The 20,854-nt window shown below is 39.6% G+C and overlaps 2 protein-coding genes across 2 annotated transcripts; one reads left to right on the top strand and one right to left on the bottom strand.

Moving 5' to 3' along the window:
• The first annotated feature begins 27 nt into the window (after window positions 1-27).
• On the top strand, window positions 28-13,551 carry LOC110979755 (osmotic avoidance abnormal protein 3-like). Its single transcript, XM_022235801.2, has 20 exons — window positions 28-143; window positions 1,235-1,378; window positions 1,585-1,632; window positions 2,150-2,296; window positions 2,539-2,610; window positions 2,930-3,009; window positions 3,231-3,350; window positions 4,101-4,192; window positions 4,620-4,650; window positions 5,246-5,345; window positions 5,853-5,990; window positions 6,153-6,269; window positions 6,393-6,497; window positions 6,942-7,034; window positions 7,390-7,486; window positions 7,869-8,011; window positions 8,479-8,640; window positions 9,226-9,432; window positions 10,233-10,383; window positions 11,018-13,551. Exons 1-20 carry the CDS (start codon window positions 141-143, stop codon window positions 11,104-11,106), a joined length of 2,139 nt encoding a protein of 712 aa, XP_022091493.2. The 5' UTR covers window positions 28-140; the 3' UTR covers window positions 11,107-13,551.
• A 564-nt stretch (window positions 13,552-14,115) lies between these two features.
• rps3a (ribosomal protein S3A) lies at window positions 14,116-20,843 on the bottom strand. Its single transcript, XM_022235802.2, has 6 exons — window positions 20,726-20,843; window positions 19,447-19,550; window positions 17,813-18,000; window positions 15,539-15,747; window positions 14,911-15,020; window positions 14,116-14,569 (listed from the first exon to the last, which is right to left on the bottom strand). The coding sequence occupies exons 1-6, from the start codon at window positions 20,785-20,787 to the stop codon at window positions 14,439-14,441; spliced, it is 804 nt and encodes a 267-aa protein (XP_022091494.1). The 5' UTR covers window positions 20,788-20,843; the 3' UTR covers window positions 14,116-14,438.
• Window positions 20,844-20,854: the final 11 nt, after the last annotated feature.

Raw genomic sequence — 20,854 nt, 5'->3', positions numbered from 1 at the left:
GTACGAGACATATTTAATTGGCGAATTGACGTCACAAGTTGCCAGGTTCTAGTGTAAACCACCTGCCTGGTCCTGTTTCGTCACTTGAAAGTAGCAAGTAAAATCGACAAAATTCAGTTGAATTTAGAAGATTGCTTGAAATGGTGAGATATAAACTGAGATATTGGTGTTTTTTCATGCTAAGCCTAATCTCTAAGCAATTTACAATTCAGATACCTCATGAATGAGGTTTGAAGCTAACGTAGCCCGATATTCGGACGCTATTTTGTGAGGAGTTTCAGTTCATACACCGGGGAGGGTAGTAGAATTCAAGTCGACAGGTGTTCCTGAAAAATGTTTTTCTCAACTTTCCAATAAATTCCAAGGAAACGCAAGTTTGTGAGCTTCAGAAGCATTACAAATTAACCTTTTTAACATTCTCATTGGATCTTGAGATTGGATGTCCAAAAAGTTCGTCAAAAATGAATTTATAATTTTCTTCTGAATATTTCATAAGAACCTGTTCTTCAAGTCATGGATGCATGCATAATATCCAAAACCTTTTCAACACAACAAGGAAATTGTTTGGAGGAAGAAAAAGTACTTTCCCTCGTTGCCTTTTTTTTAAAGGTAGCAGTCACTTGACATTGAAAAATGAATGTGATTGGTCAATGTGGCATGAATAAGCTTTGAGTGCTTATTCTAATTGGCCAATAGTGGCTCATTACATTAACATTCACAGTGTTAGTCCAAAACAAAAGCAAATTTTCTTAAATGGGATACCCCAAATTGTCTTTTAAGGTTTTAAAATTTGAATTTTGTGAATATCTTTATCCCAAATCTGCAATGCAACACTTGTGAAAAGAGCATGGCTGGAATTGGAGTATGTACAAATATGGAAACAGATAAAAGTTTGCAAGTGGTATGAACACCAGTAAGATTTAAAAGGGGCACCTGTTGGTTTAAGAGGGTTTAAGGGTAGTGAGTAATATGGGTTTTTTCCTTGGGGAATAGATTTAAAATGTATGGATGGATCAACTTGTAGTTGTTTATAACTTTCAGGAATTGTAATGGTCAGCTGAATAATTCTTTCCTCGTCTTCCTTACTTTTCACAGACAAAGAAGTGGATTATATGAATGCTCTTAACATTTTGCCTTAACACCATAATTGAAAACAAAACCTGTAACTTGATTTATGTAAATGGTAGCCTTGGTATGTTGCACTAAGGTAAAATTATTTCTTTTCTCTGTGTAGTCTTCAGAGAAGGTTGGTATAAAGGTGGTGGCTCGATGTCGCCCCTTTGTAGAATCAGAACAAAGCAAGGGAGCAACAAGGATTGTGAAGATGACGGGGGACAAGACAACAATCCAGAGCCCCCAGCAAGGAGGAACTGGAAAAGTAATGTTTCAATTTGGCCTGTTTTTTGTAATAAAAAGATTGTTCAACAGGTAACATGTAGGCCCAACTAATATTTGGAGGACTTCTTAGAAATTGAAAAAAAGTTTGTCACATTTTTGTTGGTTGAGCATACATCTGTGTTAGGTTGGTACCTGGAATATTGCAGTGGCAGTTCTTGATTCAAATTCTTGATTTCTATCTTACAGGAGAGTGCATTTACTTTTGATGCAAGCTATTTCTGGGATGTACGAGCTGTAAGTTGACAAAATTTCATAACTGTAAAAAGTCTAAAGATAAAGAGATTTTATGATTCAGAGAAAAATCTATGTCTCCATATTTGGCGAGGTTAATTAAATCCCTTGTGATTTTGAATTCATCCACGTGCTCCAGTTGTTTATTTGGTAATGATTGAACGGTAATGATTGCTTAGTTGATGTGAAGAATATCCCCTGACTTTGTTAGCTAAAGACATTGACCAGTTCTCACTTCTACTGTCTACTTTCATACTAACACCTCAGGATATTCGTGGAAAACCTTCCACAAGTCCATCAAATGGCACACTTTTGTACTTAAAATCACTTAAAATTACTTAAAATCATCCGTTGGAAAGTGATAGTTGGTTCTGCATTCCTACGTAAATCCTTCAAAATCCTCCAGAACGTCCTGTTGGGTTTTGAAGGATTTGTGGGCATTAGCAATAAACAACTGATTTGCTGTAATGAGAAAATCTCAATACAATTCTAAAGCCATTTGATTTTGTTTGCATTTCAGAGCCAAATCTACAAGGAACAGGTTGAACCCCTCCTGAAGAAGTCACTGGATGGTTACAACGTGACCCTGATGGCTTTTGGGCAAACTGGAAGTGGAAAGACCCATTTGTTGTCAGGGACAGTGGAAGATCCTGGCATTGTTAGCATGGTAAGACATCGTCAAGACAGTGCATTCAGTGAACCAATTAATTTGTGACTGTATCCTATGCATTGCTATTACAATGTCTTGAATACTCTCACAGCATTGTCAAGATCAGTTCATGGTTTGATGGTAAATTTACACTCTTTTGAAGACTGCTTTTAAGAAATGTATGCAGGAAAGTGGAAACTCCTTCTTTCGGCATGTCATTTTCTCCATATTAAACTTTACATGAAATGTTCCCTTTGCAGTTGAATCGTAGCCTCTTCAAGCACATTGATGAATCATCCAAGCTTTTCTTTGTCTCTGTGTCTTTTGTGGAGGTATGCATTTAATGTACTTGTTAAGATATCTTTTGCCATTAATGATGGAAGTTGGTTTTCGAGTTTGGAAGGTACATTTGTGACCTTCAACTATTACAAGAGTTCATTCTTGCTCACAAGAAGTTCAAGGTAGACTGGAACATACCTATCCATAAAGTAACTTTTAAATGTAAAACGTTTATGTATGTATTCTGTCTTCCAAATTACTTTGATAAAATTAAAATGTGATCCATATGTCAGCCATGGTCATAAGTCTTAGCAATCAGTGTAAAAAATGTCCCTCAAGTTACTAAAACCATAAGATTTTTGCTATCTGTAGATTGTGGATGAGAACTTCATGGATTTATTGAACCCGCACAGTAATCCAATGAAACTCAGGCAGCACCCACAAGCTGGAACGTGAGTAAACATTTGAAACTTACAAGCACAGTTTAATAATCACTCAAAATCTAAGGTACTCCTTGTAACTGAGTATGATATTTTCAGCTACTTGTCAGAAACATGATAAAATAATAGTTTGTCAAAACTAGGTGCATTTCTGTATTATCTGTGCAGTGATGATCAATCATTTGTTCTTGTATCTATATGTTTTTAAAACAGCATTTTATTTGTTGGTACAGGTTTGTGGATGGCCTGTCTGAGCTGGTTTGCAAGAATGGGGATGATATTGCCAAGTTCTATGACCAAGGAAACAGGGCTCGGAGGATGGGATCATCTGATGTCAAGGCACACAGGGAAAGGTTAGCCCATTAGGATGACTTGTAAATCCTTCTTCAAGCTTGCAAATACCCACTGAACACGAAGCTGATAATAGTTGTCTTATGTTTTGGTTGACACATTGTTTAATAAGAATTCAGTACTCCCTGAAAGGGACTAAGGAAATTAGTGATAGATTTATAAAAAAAAAAAGATCTCTTTAAAAGGTGTATCACTTGAATGTGAATAAGACCAGTATTAAAATACCACGACAGCATCTCATTAACCCTAACAGTCCTCAATCCTTCACCTGCTGGAGGACTGAGGACTGTTAGGGTTAAGCTGGACGCAGGTGATAATGAAAACTAGTTTATATCTTGAAGTACATATAGACCTTTTTCACCCACGTGACTGAATTGCGCTAAATGTAAACAATGCCACCACATGTGGCTACGGTGATCGCATGTCTTCCTACGGGCAGCTTCAACCACGTCTGAACACTGCATGCTTGACTTGTTTATCTTGAATAAGTAGATTACCATCACAACACTATGCACTCATTACCATCACAACATATCGCGGTCCAGCACAATTGTGACATCACAGGAAAAAGGTCTATAGATGTTTTAGAAAAAAATGCTTCAAGCCTCCATGTGGTAACTTCTTCAAATGTTAAGTTCCAATTCTTACCCAATCGTACTCTTTAGTGTAGAAAAGAGGTCTTGTTAATTCACGATGAGACTGAAATTCCTTGACAATGATGACTGTGTGCATGATAACTGCTTGCCCCACAGGGCCCACTCTATCTTCACTGTCACTGTAGAGCACAAAGAAGCAGATGGAGGTCACTGCGTAAGGAGCAAGATAGCAGTGGTGGATGTAGCAGGTAAGAATCTGGAAAGTACCCATTGACCTACAGTGCTGTAGTTGAATCCATCTCACGTTATCCAGTCTCAAGCTAAGTCACAAGCTGTTCAAGTAAAACATGAAACAAATAATTCATTTAGTCATTGTTAAGCCTTCTACTTATGACAAGTCTTGTTAAAGGACTTGTGGCTATACTGTAGACTTGACTTGTGATGGGCTCAACTACAAAACTTCTGGCTGTCCAAAATACTGTGTCATTTACATTAAGATGTGGATATATATTAACAGTTATTTCATTAATCAAATTGTGTGAACAACTGTTGCATGCTGACAGAAATAGAAATTATCTTTGTCACATCTATTCCAGAGGTTTGTGTAAAAGTCTTTGGAAACTTTTGAAAGAAGATACTCAACCATTTTGACATGTTCTTGTATTTTTTTTCCAGGATCTTCTGATATAGAGAGTCAAGATAGAAGGTAGATGTGATTTATGAAAAACGGTTTGTAGAAAATGATATTTCTAGCATTGAAAGTACTGAGTGCACAACAATGTAGCAAGATGTCTTAGTGGTTGTCGGACAGTTATATACCAGTGCAACACACACATACCTGTTATACATACAAAGTGTGGACATTCCTTTATTCTCCTGTGGTAAAGAAAACTTGAGGAAAATGCTCCTTTTTCTCCAAATAGGATAACTCCTTTGAGCTGGATTTTTGATGATTTCCTAGACTGTTCCTCTTCATTTTGCCACGGATAACCTTGACCCCAAAATGCCTCTGAAGCTGTTTTTGAGGGAGGTGGAAACATTGTGTAGACGTGTGCAAGTCCACACAATGCCATCGCACCCTACATTATGTGGACTTCTTTTGTGCAGAGGTCCACACTACGTATGCCACGCCTGCACACAGGGTGCCTGTGACAGTGTTTCACTGGTAACAAAAGGATCTATGATCACGTGAAGGATTGATCAGTATTCAGTTTGTTAATCATGCTGTGATTGCATCTCTTCCTGAGAAGCAACCCTAATGGATTAGGAAATGCTAATCACTTTTCATTGTTTTTGTGCAGTCTTATTGCTCTAACCAATGTGATCTCTGCACTTGGTGACCCCAAGAAGAAGGGAGGTCATGTGCCATACAGGGAGTCAAAGGTCACCAGACTCCTGCAGGTGAGTTTCCATACATAGAGAGACTTTGGATGATTAACGCATGGCTGTGAATCAGACGTTTAACATGCTAAGCAACATACCTGAATTTTCATTTGCTCTCAGTTTATCTCATGTTCATCACAGTGATATGTTCAGAGACAGTGAATGGTTTAGCATACTTGAAAAAGCAGAGCTGAATGAACAGCATTTCTGAAATGGAATCAGATGCTCTTTCTTGTCTGAGCTCATGCTACACTAGTAACAAGTATGGGAAGTGATACTCTCATTTTTACTTTTTAAAGCCAGTAAACAGAGTCAATATTGAGTGTTTTCTCGGGGCAGCCATCATAAAGGTATTTTCATTGTTTTAATTCAGCAACACTAAATGCACAAAGGGCCTTGCATATATAACAAAAGGATACACCTGCAGTTTGGGTGCCATGGGAAGGACTTAGTCATTCTCTCTCAACTATCAACAAAATGTAACATGCTGTGATGTTTTTACTGGTTCCATTCATTTGTGAATAGGATGCCATTGGCGGGAATTCCTTCACTGTGATGTTTGCCCTGGCTTCTCCTGCCGACTCAAACTATGAGGAGACGCTGGCTACATTGCAGTATGCACAGTTCTGCAAAAACATATCCAACTCAGTCAAGAAAAACATTGTAAGAATTGCTGTGGGTTTGATTTTTAATTTACATATTTATTTTTTGGGGGCTGAAAGTTTTTGAAGGATTTTGTTTTTGACAAATTCAGCATCTTCTAAACAAAAGTTACCCTCAAAATGCAACTGGCTGTGCACTCACATTGGATTTTTTCCGTCAAAGGATGACAGTGAGCGTTTGATGAATGAACTTCGGGAAGAGATCTCACGTCTTCGGGGGAAGTTAACGGGCAGCGGCTTAACTGAAACGTCAAGCAAGGATGACGTGCTACGCATGCAGGTATTAAAATCAACCTGTCCAATTAGACTTTATTCTGGAACTTCTCCTGATTGTAAGTGGGTGAGGATCAAAACTTTTTTGCAGTCTCATGGCCGCGAAATTTTCTTTTTGGTTTGGTTATAGGAATTGATCAAGGATCTCCAGATAGCCAAGAACCAGACCTGGGAAGGGAAGGAGAAGCTTTCTACTCAGTATGAGGAGGACAGGAAGCTCAACCTAGCCAAGAAGGTGAGTCCAGTCAAATACAACCTAAGTTCACATGCACAGTGAAGGAAAATGTCACTTGTAAGTAATGTTCAAGTTTACAAGTTATGCTCGACTTTTTTTGAAATCTTTACTGCCCTGGTTAAGCTTAATTTAAAAGGGAATAAATCGGTGGGGTTTCATTTCAGAATAACAGGTCCCATTGTGCATCCATCTCAAAACACACGATTTTAAACGTCTTTCACAGTTTTCTTCATAATGGAAATAGGTTCAGTGGCCAGTTTTTAAAAGTAAACCCATTTAGAAAAGGACGTTTCCCAACACCCAATCTATCGGCTCATCTTGATTTTCAGATAGCTATCTTTCTCCGTGGTCATATTCTAAACCAAATTTGCTGACCGAAATGTTTTTACCAGCAGCTTACCCTGAATTTTTCAAGGATGCATCGCGTTCTTTTTCTCTGAACAGGGTATTCTGCAGTGGGTGATGGCAGACAGCTTGAGGAAGGGAAACAAAGAGATCCAGGAGAGAGTGGTTTTCATGCAAAAAGAAAAAGATCAGGTACATCTACTTTCCAATGTCTTAACAAATGTGGTAATTGTTATTTCATTTCTTGAGTGCATACTCGAGGTTTTCATGAGCAGTGCGCTCTGAGAATCTCTGCTGTCAGCATTGTGATTGCAAGTGGACTGCTATGCAGCACCAATTTCTTGACCGTTCATTGTAAGTCTGAAATGTGTCACAAAATTTCAGGGATTTGTGGGTACTTTGTCCATTGAATCAAGTTACAGCATTACTTGCAGTCGGCACGTGTATGCAAAGTTACTCGAATAGGCTGAAAATAAACTTCTACCAGATGACCATTGAATTTAGGTTTAATGTTGATACAAATGGCGCTGTCCTAATCCATTCACAGCTCCAACATCAGTACAAAGAGAGGCGTAAACTAGTGGATAACCTGAAAGATCAACTGCAGCTTAAGATCATAGACTATACCAAGATGGCTGAAAGCGGTAAGATTTGTGTAGGAGATAGACTACAACAGAAAAAAGAGTGGTAAATAATTGAATGTAGACTGAAAGTGCGCGTTTTGCACCAGGTAAGGTGACGACCACTGAATGTGATTATTGGCGACAGCAGAAATTTTGAGCATGAAGCAACTTATGATTTTGTTATCGAGAGGTTGTCACTTTGTGAGTTTGAATCTCAGAATGAAGTTTCAGGCCAAGCTGTGATTCAGAAGTACCAGAGAATTTACATGGAGCACAAAGCGTTCAGAGTTGGAGTCAAATAGCTGCATTAATAAAGTTTTGGACAGACATCTGCAACACTTTCAGTTTGTTTATTTGCCTTGGCCTTCTTCACATTGTTATCCTGAACACTGCCTTTTGGCAGGCAAAGCAACTGAAGCAGAGACCAAGGCCCGGGTAACGGCCATTCATGAACTCAAAGAGGAGGTCAAGAAGGAGAGTGAGAATCTCAAGGAAGTCAAGCGAGGGCTGAAGGAGCTGCAGGATCGACAGAAGAGAGAAAAAGAGGTTGGTAACTAGAAAGTATAATCACACAGGACCCTCCTTGGTTTGTTTGTTGTTATGTTGATTGACGGTTCTAAAAGCATTGTTTATTAGTGGACAGTTAATATACAACTGCATGAAGAATGCTTGAATTACCAGTTGTGTTTACACGAATTCATGTTAATGTAAATATGCTGAATTGGTTATAAGTGTACTACCAAACAAAAATGCTTAAACCCATCTGTTGTGTAATTTGTGCATGTGAAGGGGCTATTTGAAGGAAGTTGAGTTACTAATAAGGGGTACTGAAGAACCAATGTGAAGAACGTAATCCAACAGAGAACTCTATCTGAAGTCCTGTGAAGCACAAGTTGAGGTTGATTATTGAATTGTAGAGAAACAACCTTGAAGTTGTGTGACATGGATTTCATAGGCAATTATGTGATTGGCCATAGTCAAGTCATCAAAGTCAATTTGTCTTGATGGGACAGGATATGCGTAGTCAGCACTCTGACCTGCAGACTAACACTGAGCTGTGGCGTATGGCCAAGGCTGAGGACAGGAAACGCAAGGAGGCAGAAAATGTCCACATGCTGGAGGAAGAACTGGAGAGGATGAGGATGGAAGTGGACCACCAGAAAGCAGAGATACAGGTCAGTCCACGCAGTTGGGCAATGCTTGGTCTTGGGTTCAAATCCCCAGTGGACACGTTTGGATGTTATTGTAGAATGAATGAAACCGTCTGAAGATATTGGATAGATAGGAAATTCAGCTTGAATACTCTGAAGGAAATTATAGTAAATCTATTAAGTTGTGCCATTTTACTAAATTTGTTTCCAAATCAAACTTGAATTTTTAACATCATGCTTTGCTTGCATGTGTGCATTCCTGAGGGGCTTGATGGATTGTGTCTCACTGAAATGTGACATCATTATGTAATAGGTTTATCGGTCATAAGAACCATGTGGAAATAAATAGGTTTTGATCAGACATGAAATGTTGTGATGTCAGGTCATACCCAGTAAATTATTAAGTTACAAGATTACGGTGTAACTTGTACGTGAATGATGTTTTTGGAGATTACTACATGTTTTCATTCACATCATTCAAAACCGATTTTGTTACAAAGGTTTTCAGAATGTATTCTTCACCAAAAAAGGAGTAACATTTTAAAACTGAAACAAGTCCATTACTGAAAGTTTCCTAACTTTACCTCATCTGTTCATTTGCTTGACCAGTTGAAAGCCGCTGAAGGCTACACTTACACCAAGGAGGAATCCATTGAGCTGGAGATGGAGTTGGTCAAGGAGAAAGAGGAGCGTCGTGTGGTGACCATGCAGCTCCAGGCCTTAGATGAGATCAAGGGGATGCTGAGCCAGGAGCTCAACGAGGCCTACACCAGGCACAGGCAGGAAATGGAGATACAGCAATTACAGCACTTCCAGGTGGGTGCCGTGGTCCACTTCAGACTGACTGTGAAAGAAATGGATCAATACAGAGCATAGTGAGGGAGGAGAAGAGAGGAAGCTAGACCAAAATATCATCATCTTCAAATAGATGGTTAACTGTACATGGTTAATGCTACAAGTTGGAAGATTACTGTTGGATTCTAACTAATCAATGTAAATGCATTGACTTGGCTGAAGGAAGCGTGTATGCTACTTCTGCATTGTAGCTATTTCGTTAAAAGACTCCTGCTAGAGAGAAAAAGTTCTGAAGTTATTAAAAATATCATAGCTTTTTTGCTGGCAAAGAGTCTCATGTTAGTCAGGTTAAAGCAGAGTAGACACAGTGGCTGCAGTGGTTTGTGTTTATACTCTCCATACTTGGTGGTGGAGGTACTGAAAAATATTCCATGCACATTACTCTCAGGTCACATCATCACATGGATGAAAAACATTTCTTTCTGCAATTTTGAAAAAACTGTGTGGTACCCGAGTATACTTCCGGTCTGATCCTGACCTCACCTGCTGGCCATACTCCTGCTCATGTATTTAAAAGTGTACTCTCACTAACGTGAGTAACACAATTGAATGCAGCTAATAAGAGAGGGCTTTTTGGATTGGTAAATTCTATGGTACCGACTCCCATGTTTATCTACTTCAGGTAGAATCCTGTTAGCATGTGCACTTAAAATTGGCTAATTTCATGCCTGGAGAATTTGTTGTCATTCACATGAGTTGACCATTTCGCACTGATGCTTCATTTGAGAGGATTTGTCATGTATAATTAATTCCTTCCTCAGACTTTCCGCAACTACCGTGAAGTGTTTGAAGAGCAGAAGGCAGCTCTAGAGCAGCGTTACCGCAGTCTGCTGGAGGATGCCATCCAGGATGCTGTCTTCCTTTCCAGTCGCAACTCAGAGCTGGAACAGGAGAACCAGGCACTCAAACAAGGTAGGCATTAAGGGTTAGAGAGAAAGTTGAGAAAGGTACAGTTGCCGGGAACATAGCGTTAACCACAAGAAGCACTTTGTATGTGTGAAGTGATGGTGTAACACAAGTTGACTTTTCTTCTCATTTCAAACCTTACAGATTGCCTATAAATGTCTGCATTTCAGATATAGACTTCACAAAAAGGGTAGTGTTCATATGTGTGATTACCTTTCAATCTAAGCACAATTCAGCTATCATTCAAGAAAGAAATGCACTTACACATGCATTTGCTGTTAGTTTCTAAACTGTCAAATTGTGTACTCTGGTGTTACATCGTTAATAATTTATTTAAATAATTCAGCACACTTGAGCCTGAAGTAGTTGCCATGAATGGAGAATAGAACCTTAGAAGGATGAAGATTCCTCACTGAAATTATATTCAAATATCACATGGAAGACATGTCTGGAAGTTGATTGCAGATTAACACTGCTCAAAGCTGGTTGCCAGCCAAAATGCAATGTGTATTGCTTGTTACTTGCATCTGTATAATTTTTCTTGTGTTTTGTGATAACGTTTGGTGTGCAGTATTTACATGTATAGATTTGGGCGCTGATCACTAACTTCCCAGTCTGCCTCAATTGTTTTGTTTGACAGAGATTGCTGAATACAAGGACAAACTCTCCATGATGGGTGGGAGCCGTGGAAGAAGTCGACCTACCTCCGCTGCATCTGTCCGTACCTAAACGTTGGTATACTGTAGCAGTTCTGAGTTCAAAGTCTTGTAAAAACTGAACAAGGCGGGATTTACTGGACTGGTGTTACTTGTGGGTACTCCTAGCACAAACACTGCAAATACATCAAAGTTCTAAACTAGATTTAGGTTCTACTCCTGTTTTTTACCCTATGCGACAAGACAGCAAAGAATTCGGGCATAAACAACATTTATTTGGTTCATGTACGGCCAGAGCAGTTTATTGTCCAAAAATTCTCACACCCATAATTGTTTTCCGGTTGTAGTGACTCCGTGAAAACTTACTTGCTTTTTTGCAACCGCCAATTATAATCACATATCTATCTTCGAACTTGTCAATTTGGTTCAGACTACGTTTCTGGTCGCCGCGATCCGCGAAAGGTTTTTAGCAGAAGATGCATGGTTTCCTGTCACTGCGATCCACGAAACCTTCCCACATTGCTACAATTTCACAAATCATTTCCGGTCGCTGCGATCCGCGAAATAAACAGCGTTCGACAACAACTCCAGATTCATACTTGTTTCCGGTTGCTGCGATCCACGAAACATAAATGTGTTCCATTCTTAACTCGCCTTCCGGTCACTGCGATCCGCAAAGGCTAAAATCAATGTGTGTGTTTCCAAATCATGCTTCACAAAATTGCTCAATTTGTCTCCGGTCGTTGGGATCCGCGAAACATGGTACAGCTCTATTTTATACATGTGTAACTTCCCTTCTGGTCACTGCGAGCCGTGAAGGCTTACATCAACGATTACATGTAGTTGCAAATCAGACGTCCAAGCAGGGCCTAGTCTGTTCCCGGTCGATGCGATCCGCGAAACATCAGAACAAAGCCAATTATATGTTATTGTATTATGACGTCCCCAAACCACCTATTAAACAAGCTTTCCATGTAAAAGATTGGATCCTGGCATGAATTTCTTCCTTTATAAATGAATCATTCATGGGGATAACTAATGTTGCCAAGTTTAACTTAAATCAATGAACATGCCTCAGGCCTATGACGGCATACAGAATGAAATTCCTCCAAACGGTCATGAGAACTGCTATGAAAATTAGTTGAGAAAAACTCTTGTCTAAACCCTCGGACTAAATTGCTCAGACAAAAGTGGCCAACCTTGCTCTGCGGTTCTGCCTAAATAGGCAGCAAGGCCTTGTATCAATTAGCTAAGGACCACACATGTCGGTGGGAAAGGAGTGTTTCATCCGGACCCAAATACCTGAAACCGTCTTGTGGGCAATAAATTCTTTGAAGCCTCGTGGGCCGCAAAGGAATTGTTGGCAGTAAATGAAATAGAACCAAAACTTAGATTGTTCAGTAGTCCTCTTGAAAGGTTAACAAAGGGGAGGGTCGAGTGGAGCCTGTCACAACAAACTTTACATAGAACAACATGAAAGTTGTAAGCTACTCACAGTTCCATTTTTTTAGATGGTTGAGGAACCTAAGTTGCATATGCATATGTAATATCATTTAAATTCCCTTAACCCTGAGTGGGATGGATTATGACAATTAAATCGACGGATTCGAACCCGTTAGCTTCTGAGGAAACAAGTAATTATAAAACAGCAATGCAAGAGGTAATTTGTGTCCAACAGAGAAGCAATGCCTTTGTACTTGAAAATAGTTCATTAACACAAAATGCAAGCCAAAGCTTGACGCATGTATAAATAGAATGCTATAGAATATTTAAATTTTTTTCCATAGTCTGTACCTATGTAAAATTATTTTTTTATAATGGAGTGTTCGTTTGTTTCACTACAGTCTATCCAATTAGTTCCTTCCATTCCCTCTTATTTCAGATTGATGAATGATCCGTCCAAATTTGAAGTATTTGCTCTTCCTTTTCATATCATTTTGTATCAAGTGCTTGCAATCACTTTGTAAATAAAAATAAGATTATTCAAATCGTTCCAAGATTATTCAAATCGTTTGGCTTACATAATAGTAAATATTTTTGATAAGAAGATACAGTTGTGTGAGATGTGCTGTTTGAAAAGTCATACAGCAAGATGTAGGTTATTACCAACTGATCGAATGTGATGAACATCGTTCTTGTGGTCAATTTTTTTCCACCCGAAACTATCCATAGGGATTGGTTTTTATAATGTTCCGTTACGAACATATATTTTTGTATCATTTTTATGTGAGGAAGATACTTAGTGTGCTGGGATTGTCTGTTGTAACTTTTTCTTTCATTTTAGACCTATTTGTGTGTATATAGTGGTTCTCCAAAAGTATGTACATTTTATTTCTACATGTTCAGGTTTATATCATTTAAACTGAGATTGTATCGTTCATTGTTCTGGGGATGTCGGCATTTCTTTATAATTTGCAAACCTACAATGGCATCAACACATTACCTTGATTTTCTGATATAAGTACCTTGGAAGGACACTTTTTTGCCTTCACATTAAAACAAATAATTTTGTGAATAATGAATTCTCAATTGAAGCGCAGTCAATTAAGTAATCCAGAGTATCATAACCATACTGTGACATTAAAAACACATGATCAATTCTTCACAATCCAATACAATAGACCATGGTACATCACATCTTCCATTAATGACAATCTGCACTATAAAAGTGATTTTTAGACATTCAAATGAATACATGTATAGATGTTATGAGGCCCAAAAATGTTGTAGGGATATATTTTGTCCACACAACTTGGTCCCAACTTTCTCAACATAAAGAGGGATGTATGGAGTGGCAGCTGGTTCAATTGGTCCAGCCTCTACTTACTAGGGTGTGGATGGAGCCAGTATCGTGACTGGACACCCACTCTTGTGTTGTCCTAATGGGGCAAGTTGGAGTGATGACCAATTGCAGACTGATGCTCGAGTGTCCCTGGTGACCTGTGTACTGGATACCAGCCAAAAGAGACGAATTCTAGTTGCCTGAACTTGTCCAAATATGATTGATGACCAGTGAGGGGCAGTGATTTGTAACCGACATGAACAACAAACACACAAACAAAAAAAACCTGCAGACTTAAAATCAGTAGATAGACTTTCTTGGTTTATTTCATCCCAGTTCCACAATAATATACAAGCTTGATGTCTTAATACCAGCATATCCAAAGTAGCCCTTCCAGGGAATTGGGATGATTTCGGAGATTTTAGCATCTGACCAATGTACCAAGGGCAGAGAGTTTAACAGTTCAAAGTTTTGCATTTCCTTTTCCTGGTAATTTTTTTCTGAGTTTATGATTCAGGATTGTGGTGCAAATCAAAAAAGAAGTTTGTTAAAAAGCCTTTGGTCAGGTGTTTTGGGAATTTTCCATTGTTGTTTCGCTGCTGTAGCAATGCCGGTGTTGATGTTTACACACTATCAACCACTGGTGGTTCATAGCCATCTGGTCTCTCTACTGTAGTCCCATCTGCTCCTGGTTTTGGTGCAGCTGGTGCAGCCGCATTCTTGCCCTCGCCATGCAGCTCCATCAGCTTGCTGACTGTAAATGAAAGGACACAAAAAACATTTTTTTCAACGCTGAACGCAAGCCAACTCCACAGTTTTCCACTGGTCATTATCTAAATTAGCCATGCCAACAAAGATGGGCAAGACAGCTTAACATCACCGCACCGTGTTGCCCTCCAATTTAATCGCCTACAAAGTCAAGACATTTCTTTTCAAACTTTTTTTGTACTTCTAAATAAATGCATGTAGTGTATATATCAAGATATTTAGGACTTTGATTGCTGCCTGGCAGAAAGACATAATTGAACCAGCTGTTGCAATGTGAGTTGAAAAAAAAATGCCAACAATGCCCTTCTGCTAAGTAAGATGACTTACTGTCAAACTTGGGTTTCTTGAGCACTTTGACCTTGCGGACGTGGACCTCATGCAAGGGGTAGATACCCTGGCAGTACTTTTCAATCTCCTTGCTGATGCTGTCTGGAATCCTAGAACAATTGAAAAAAATGCATGCCAGAATGAGACTCTGATCTCGATAACCACTTGACTAAGGTACTGTTCCATGTTGCACTTTTCTATGGCGCGTGGTACATTTTTTGACCAAAATGCCGACTTCTTGATACAAACACAGTCCTTCATAAAGCTGGACTTCACAAATACTGGCCCTTGTAGTCATTTGTTCAAGATTTGTGTGACATGCATTACCACATCCAATTTTTTTTTGCTTTAAAATTCTAAGATAATGTCACCAGGTGATATTTGCCACAATGCCACAAATTGTATTACATCTAGATAAGATGGAGATAAACATAAGAGGAGATAAATCCACATATACAGCTGTTTCAAACTCCATTACTTGAATGCAAAATGCCACATACTGAATTCAGTTGAACTTTCACGCAGTATGTTGAGATTTCACAAGTTTGCAGCACGTCATAACTTAAGTTTGTAATCGTAAGCTACATGCAATGTGGACTTTGACCCCAATCTGCCATTTGACACTCACAACTTGTTGACGACATCCTTGAGATCGCTAGAGCTACATTCCCGCTGCATGATCTCCACCATCTTCTTGCGGATGGCACGCACCTGTGTGGACTGGGCGTAGGCGGTCTTCTTGATCTGGTGCTGACGACGCTTGGTGAAGCCCACACAGAACAGGCGAAGGAGGTAGCCGTCGGTGGTGCGCACGTCAATGTTGGCGTTGATCATGGTCTGTGCAGGGGCAACAGGTGGCAAGTCTCATTATGCAACCATGGTACTGACGTGAGATGGTACTTTTTTGTACAGTAGATTCCCGTTATAGCACTCTCAAGGGGACCTGACAGTATTGAGCATTATAACTGCACAGAGCTATAACCGACTGGTATAGATGCATGTATCTACATGTACATGTATGCCGTGTATGTGAATTTCGTTTACATGTACATGTATTGGCAGATGTGTGCACCTTAATTTTTGGAGTACATGCCCTGTATCCATTTATCTCAACGTTTTTGTGACACCGATAAAAAAACACACACCAAATCTCTTCAAAAACTGCCACAGGACCTTGTGCATGCTGCATCGCGGCACACGCTCTGCATCTACACCCATCATGACATCCTGACTGCTACTGCTCTTAATAACCATTTGACCACAGAAAGTGATATGCCATTAGAAAACCCAAGTGAAAACAGAACCGACATGTCCCGCCGGACACAATCGGCAAAAAGATAAGATTTGCAACGCGAAGATACACGTACAGTTTAAGCAGGTAATTTTAATTATCTGTAGAAAGAAATCTTTAGGTAACAAAATACTACATCTCAATGTTGATTATTTGTGTCCCAAACTACACCATGAGACTAAATAAAAAGTGGGAAATAATGACTACAATGTCACCTCAGCAAAGCCACGCAGGCACGGCTCACCGTGGTGAGCACGTGCTCGCACTGCATGGGGCATCCCAGTGCATGTCTGCACTCTGTGTGATCGCTTAACTACTGGTGTCCAGGATGGCCGGTCAATCGCGGCGGCCTTGCGATGTGGTTTCATATGCGTTGATTTTCAAAGAATCTGATTTTCCAAGGTAAAGAGCGCTGTGACCGGAATCATTCATATGGTTCTCGGAGCCAAAAATCGTGAGCGTTGTATCCCAAAAAGTGTTGTAAACGGGAGTGCTATAACCACAGAAATATGTACACAGTGATTGGGCGTGCAGTTTGGGAAATGAAAATAGAGCTTTGTATCAGTCAGAGCGTTATATCAGCGAGTGCTATAACGGCAATCTACTGTGCTTCACAAACAAATAAGCAAAAGAATCTTTAACCCTGACCACCCAAGGGTTGCTGGACCTAACCCTCCCCAATCACACAAACTTCAACACCTTGGAAAAACACTCTTACCTCACAGTACCCAATCCCACAGACTTCAACAGTACTCCCGTTGCAAGAGTACCTAATCCCACAAATTCCAACAGGTCTAGGCAGGCCCACTGCACAGTACAAAGAGTATGGACAGGCAGTACCTATTCAAACAAACTCACACACCATCATGCTGCATATCCATCCCCAACTACTGGGATAAAGTGAGAGGGCCACAGCACCCATCCACACAAAATTAAACACCAAATGGTAAACTACCAGTACCCAATGCCACAAACTCACACACTTCACTGGTGTTGAATTCTGTGTGGTTAGGGAAGGTTAGTGTTAAAGGCTTATTCAGGAGATGTTAACCAATAAAATCCATGACTGCAGTCAATTATACTGAGTTACCTTCATTAGCTTTGAAATTCCAATTCAATACAAGACAATTTGCAAGCATTTCTACAGTTATGCACTATTACACAGTGCCTGAAAAATGAACATCATCAGGCTGTTGATTATGCTACTGAATCACTTCTCCCAACACAAGGTACAACCACATCCCCAAAAGGGAACTTCTATTCCATGTTCAATGGAAGGTCTATTCTGCCATCACAAGAAATCTCTCAACTTGAAGGTATATGGGGGCATTTATTCAGGGTTTATTTGAATGATGTAGGAATTTCTCAGGGTTTATTCGAGCATTATATCAAACAATGAATGTTTCAAATTTGTGCAGTGGAAAGAGTAATTTCTTTTTGATAACTAATGAGAAATGTTTCTTGTTGGCTTTGCCTTGTGGATTGGACAATTTCTTCTTTGGCTACCTGAAATATTTCTTGCACTCGTCTCTCATTCACATAAATCTTTTGTCTGCTATCAGGCAGCAAAGCAGCATTCAAGCCCACTCTCAGTGTGTGACTGAGCCATACCTGCCACTTCTTGACCATGGAGCAGTACTTGTCCCTGGTCAGGTTCATGCCATGGAAGTTGGTCAGACAGTTCTTGCCCTGTACCTCCTCCACCATCAGGCGGAACTTGCGGAAGGCAACTTCGTCATTCTGGAGATCAGCAAGCGAGACCTCAAAGACGCGACCCTTCAGGGCGTCAGACGCAATCCCTAAAATAAGAGTACAGATACCAGAATAATGTAGTGACACCATGGGCAACTTAAATTCTTATAAAACCTGCCCAGTAACTTTTTTAAAGACACTAAATTTGATCATTGTTCAAATTTACATTGTTATCTAGATTACAAGCACTTACTTGTAGAGCCAATGATTCCCTGCGATAGTGGAAAACGGATGGAGAATGGCTTAAAAAGTAACAAAGCTTTCCGCAAGGTACTATAAATAAATGACTACCAAACATAAAAAGCCTTTTAAAATACTTGCTTTTAATGAACGAATTATGCCGGAAACTTGCTAAATTGCACCACTTCACTGCATGATTGGGTTGTCCATACTGGCACTGATATTTGCAAGTGCTATGGCGCATGTGAGCCCTAAGCGTGCAGTGGCAGCTGGCACAGCGCAGCGGCGCAGTACCGTACACACACACTGGCCGTTCACACGTGCACCGTACTAGCAATGAAATCAAGGCACAAACAAGTTCACACTCACACATGATTACTGCACACACTGGGAATTCAGTCTGTAAATCTGCACAGACCCCATGAGACAAGGCTAGTACCGCATGATAAAACAATGAAACTGCAGCAGCAAAGCAGAAGACTAGTTACATATTTATTCAATTAAATGAAATGTAGTAAGCTTGGTGCACCATAGCTGAATGGGCCATCAGGAGTGTTTGATGAAAAGTAAAGTTTTCAGTCACAAATATACATTTTATGGCTCAGATTTAATGTTAACTTTCCGAATTTTGTAGCGCCACTGCCAAATAAAATGGTGGGTCGTTGTCCAACATTGTGATCAACGACTGCTGCATGCAAGACCTACTCTATGACTTCACTGTACATGTATTTAAGTGTTATTTGATTTTATACGTGAGGAGTGACACATGAATTGTCCATTGATTAATCATAGCAACTTTTTTGATGAACGCGCTGGTGGGTAATCAAGCGGTGGGGGATGCCGTATTTATTGTTTGGATTTTAAAATTTTCATTACAGAAAATTATTACAAAAGTTGGAAACATTGCAGAGTATTTCCAAACAATATTTGTCTCTTTTCTTTTTCCGTCTTTTTTGGGGGGGGGGTTGAGTATGGTTGGGTAAATGGTTTCCATGCATTGTTTAAAACTTGCTCTCCTATTTCATGCTTACTAAGGTATGAAACGGAATTTGAATTTCTGAAGTGAAATTCAAGATTTGGCAAAACAGAAAATACCCATTTTTGAAACGGAAAATCACTGGCTCTATTTAACCTGTTTTTAGCATATTTAACATATAAGAAGCAAAGTACTTGACTATTTATTCAAGTAACAAAAGGCAACTGGTGAGATTTCACTTTCAGCTGAGATGTCTTTTCTTGGATTCATTAAAAAACAAGAAGCAGCTCAGACTATGTCTGCAAGTATCTTAGGTTGACTAGGACACCACACTCACTTGTTCCCTGCGTCCTGGTACAGAGTGTCTTGCCAATGTTTCGGACATTGAACATGGCCGGTGCCTTCACGTCGTACCATTCCTTCTTGGTGAAAGGGTCCACGCTACAATGAAAAGGTTTCACTGCAAACTTAGTATGTGTAGTGTACCAATGAGTTCAACCAAATGGACTCATCAATGGTTCTTACTAGCAAATTTCAGTTAAATTACTGCCAAGGATTTACAGCTGAATGTACATTTTACAGCCAAATGCTTCTTCTGCATACTGTACAATTTTTTCCCCAAACTCCTCAGGATTATTGCTGAATTTGTAACTCAGGCCCATTTACTATTTAGGGACAATTACAATTTACAGTAGGAAATCTAATTGTCAAACTGATAAGGAACTCTTGAAAGTTGATTTTCAGTGAATTTTAATAAACTCTAGGAAAAAATCTGTATTTCATTTGTCAACTGGTCAATGCAACTGTTTAGTCACAAATACCACTAACGAAGTCTGAAAGAGATTAACTGTAAATTATTGTAGGACCTATGCCAAAAGTAAAAGGGGACAGGTGTAAAATGTTCATTAACTAACTCCCTAGGAAGTGTGCATAAAATCATATTAAAATTGGAGGACTCAGGGCTGTTAGGGTTAAGTACAGCAAACTTGTTTATAATACTCAAACACTGTAACTGGTAAGAAGTTCTTCCCTCCTAAGCCAAGTAGAGCACTCTGACAAAGTTGACGCATATTCAGTTCATGCAAACTGCAAGTCCATAAGGGCCTAGTCAAAGTATCAACTAGGCCTATGATGCATGAGCTCTCACAGAATATGGCAACAATCACGGTCATTTTCTGTCAAGCCTTGGTTATCTGGGCCTATGTCTGGTAATAAAAACAAGACAAGAAAGCTAGAAATTTGCATGGCTGGTTATTGGCTGGTTCAACTTCACAAACTTACTGGGCATGCCAGGCTTGAGACTGAAATTACTGCCACTACTGGACAACTAGATGTCCTAAGTCACATAAAAAATTTTGTCAGGAATAGTGACCAGATAAGTGTCTACCACAGAGGCTATACGTGCAAAGCGCCCCGATCTCATTTTCTGCACGATCCAGCACGACCAGTTTACCGTGCATAAACACATACAGTACATCTATACACATGATATACGAAATAACACTGAGCTCGACCCAGACATATCCTAGTAATCGTTACATAAAGTTTAACGGAACGACCAAAATAGCAAATTTCAACTACTAGAGATTGTAACTTCGTGTATATTTTTCACTTACACCTTCTTCTTGGTACCCTTTTTTCCTCCTTTCGTCAGTCGTTTATTCTTTCCGACTGCCATGTTTGGGCCGTGGGATGAAAGAGAACGATTATGTGCGGCGCCCTCTATTGACCACTCGAGACGACTT

This window comes from Acanthaster planci, linkage group LG02, assembly GCF_054643075.1.
Source record: "Acanthaster planci isolate LZ-2023a linkage group LG02, COTS_SCS, whole genome shotgun sequence".
NCBI classification, from domain to species: Eukaryota; Metazoa; Echinodermata; class Asteroidea; order Valvatida; family Acanthasteridae; genus Acanthaster; species Acanthaster planci.
Note: the sequence above shows the minus strand (reverse complement) of the source record. Positions and strands in the feature narration are given on the sequence as shown.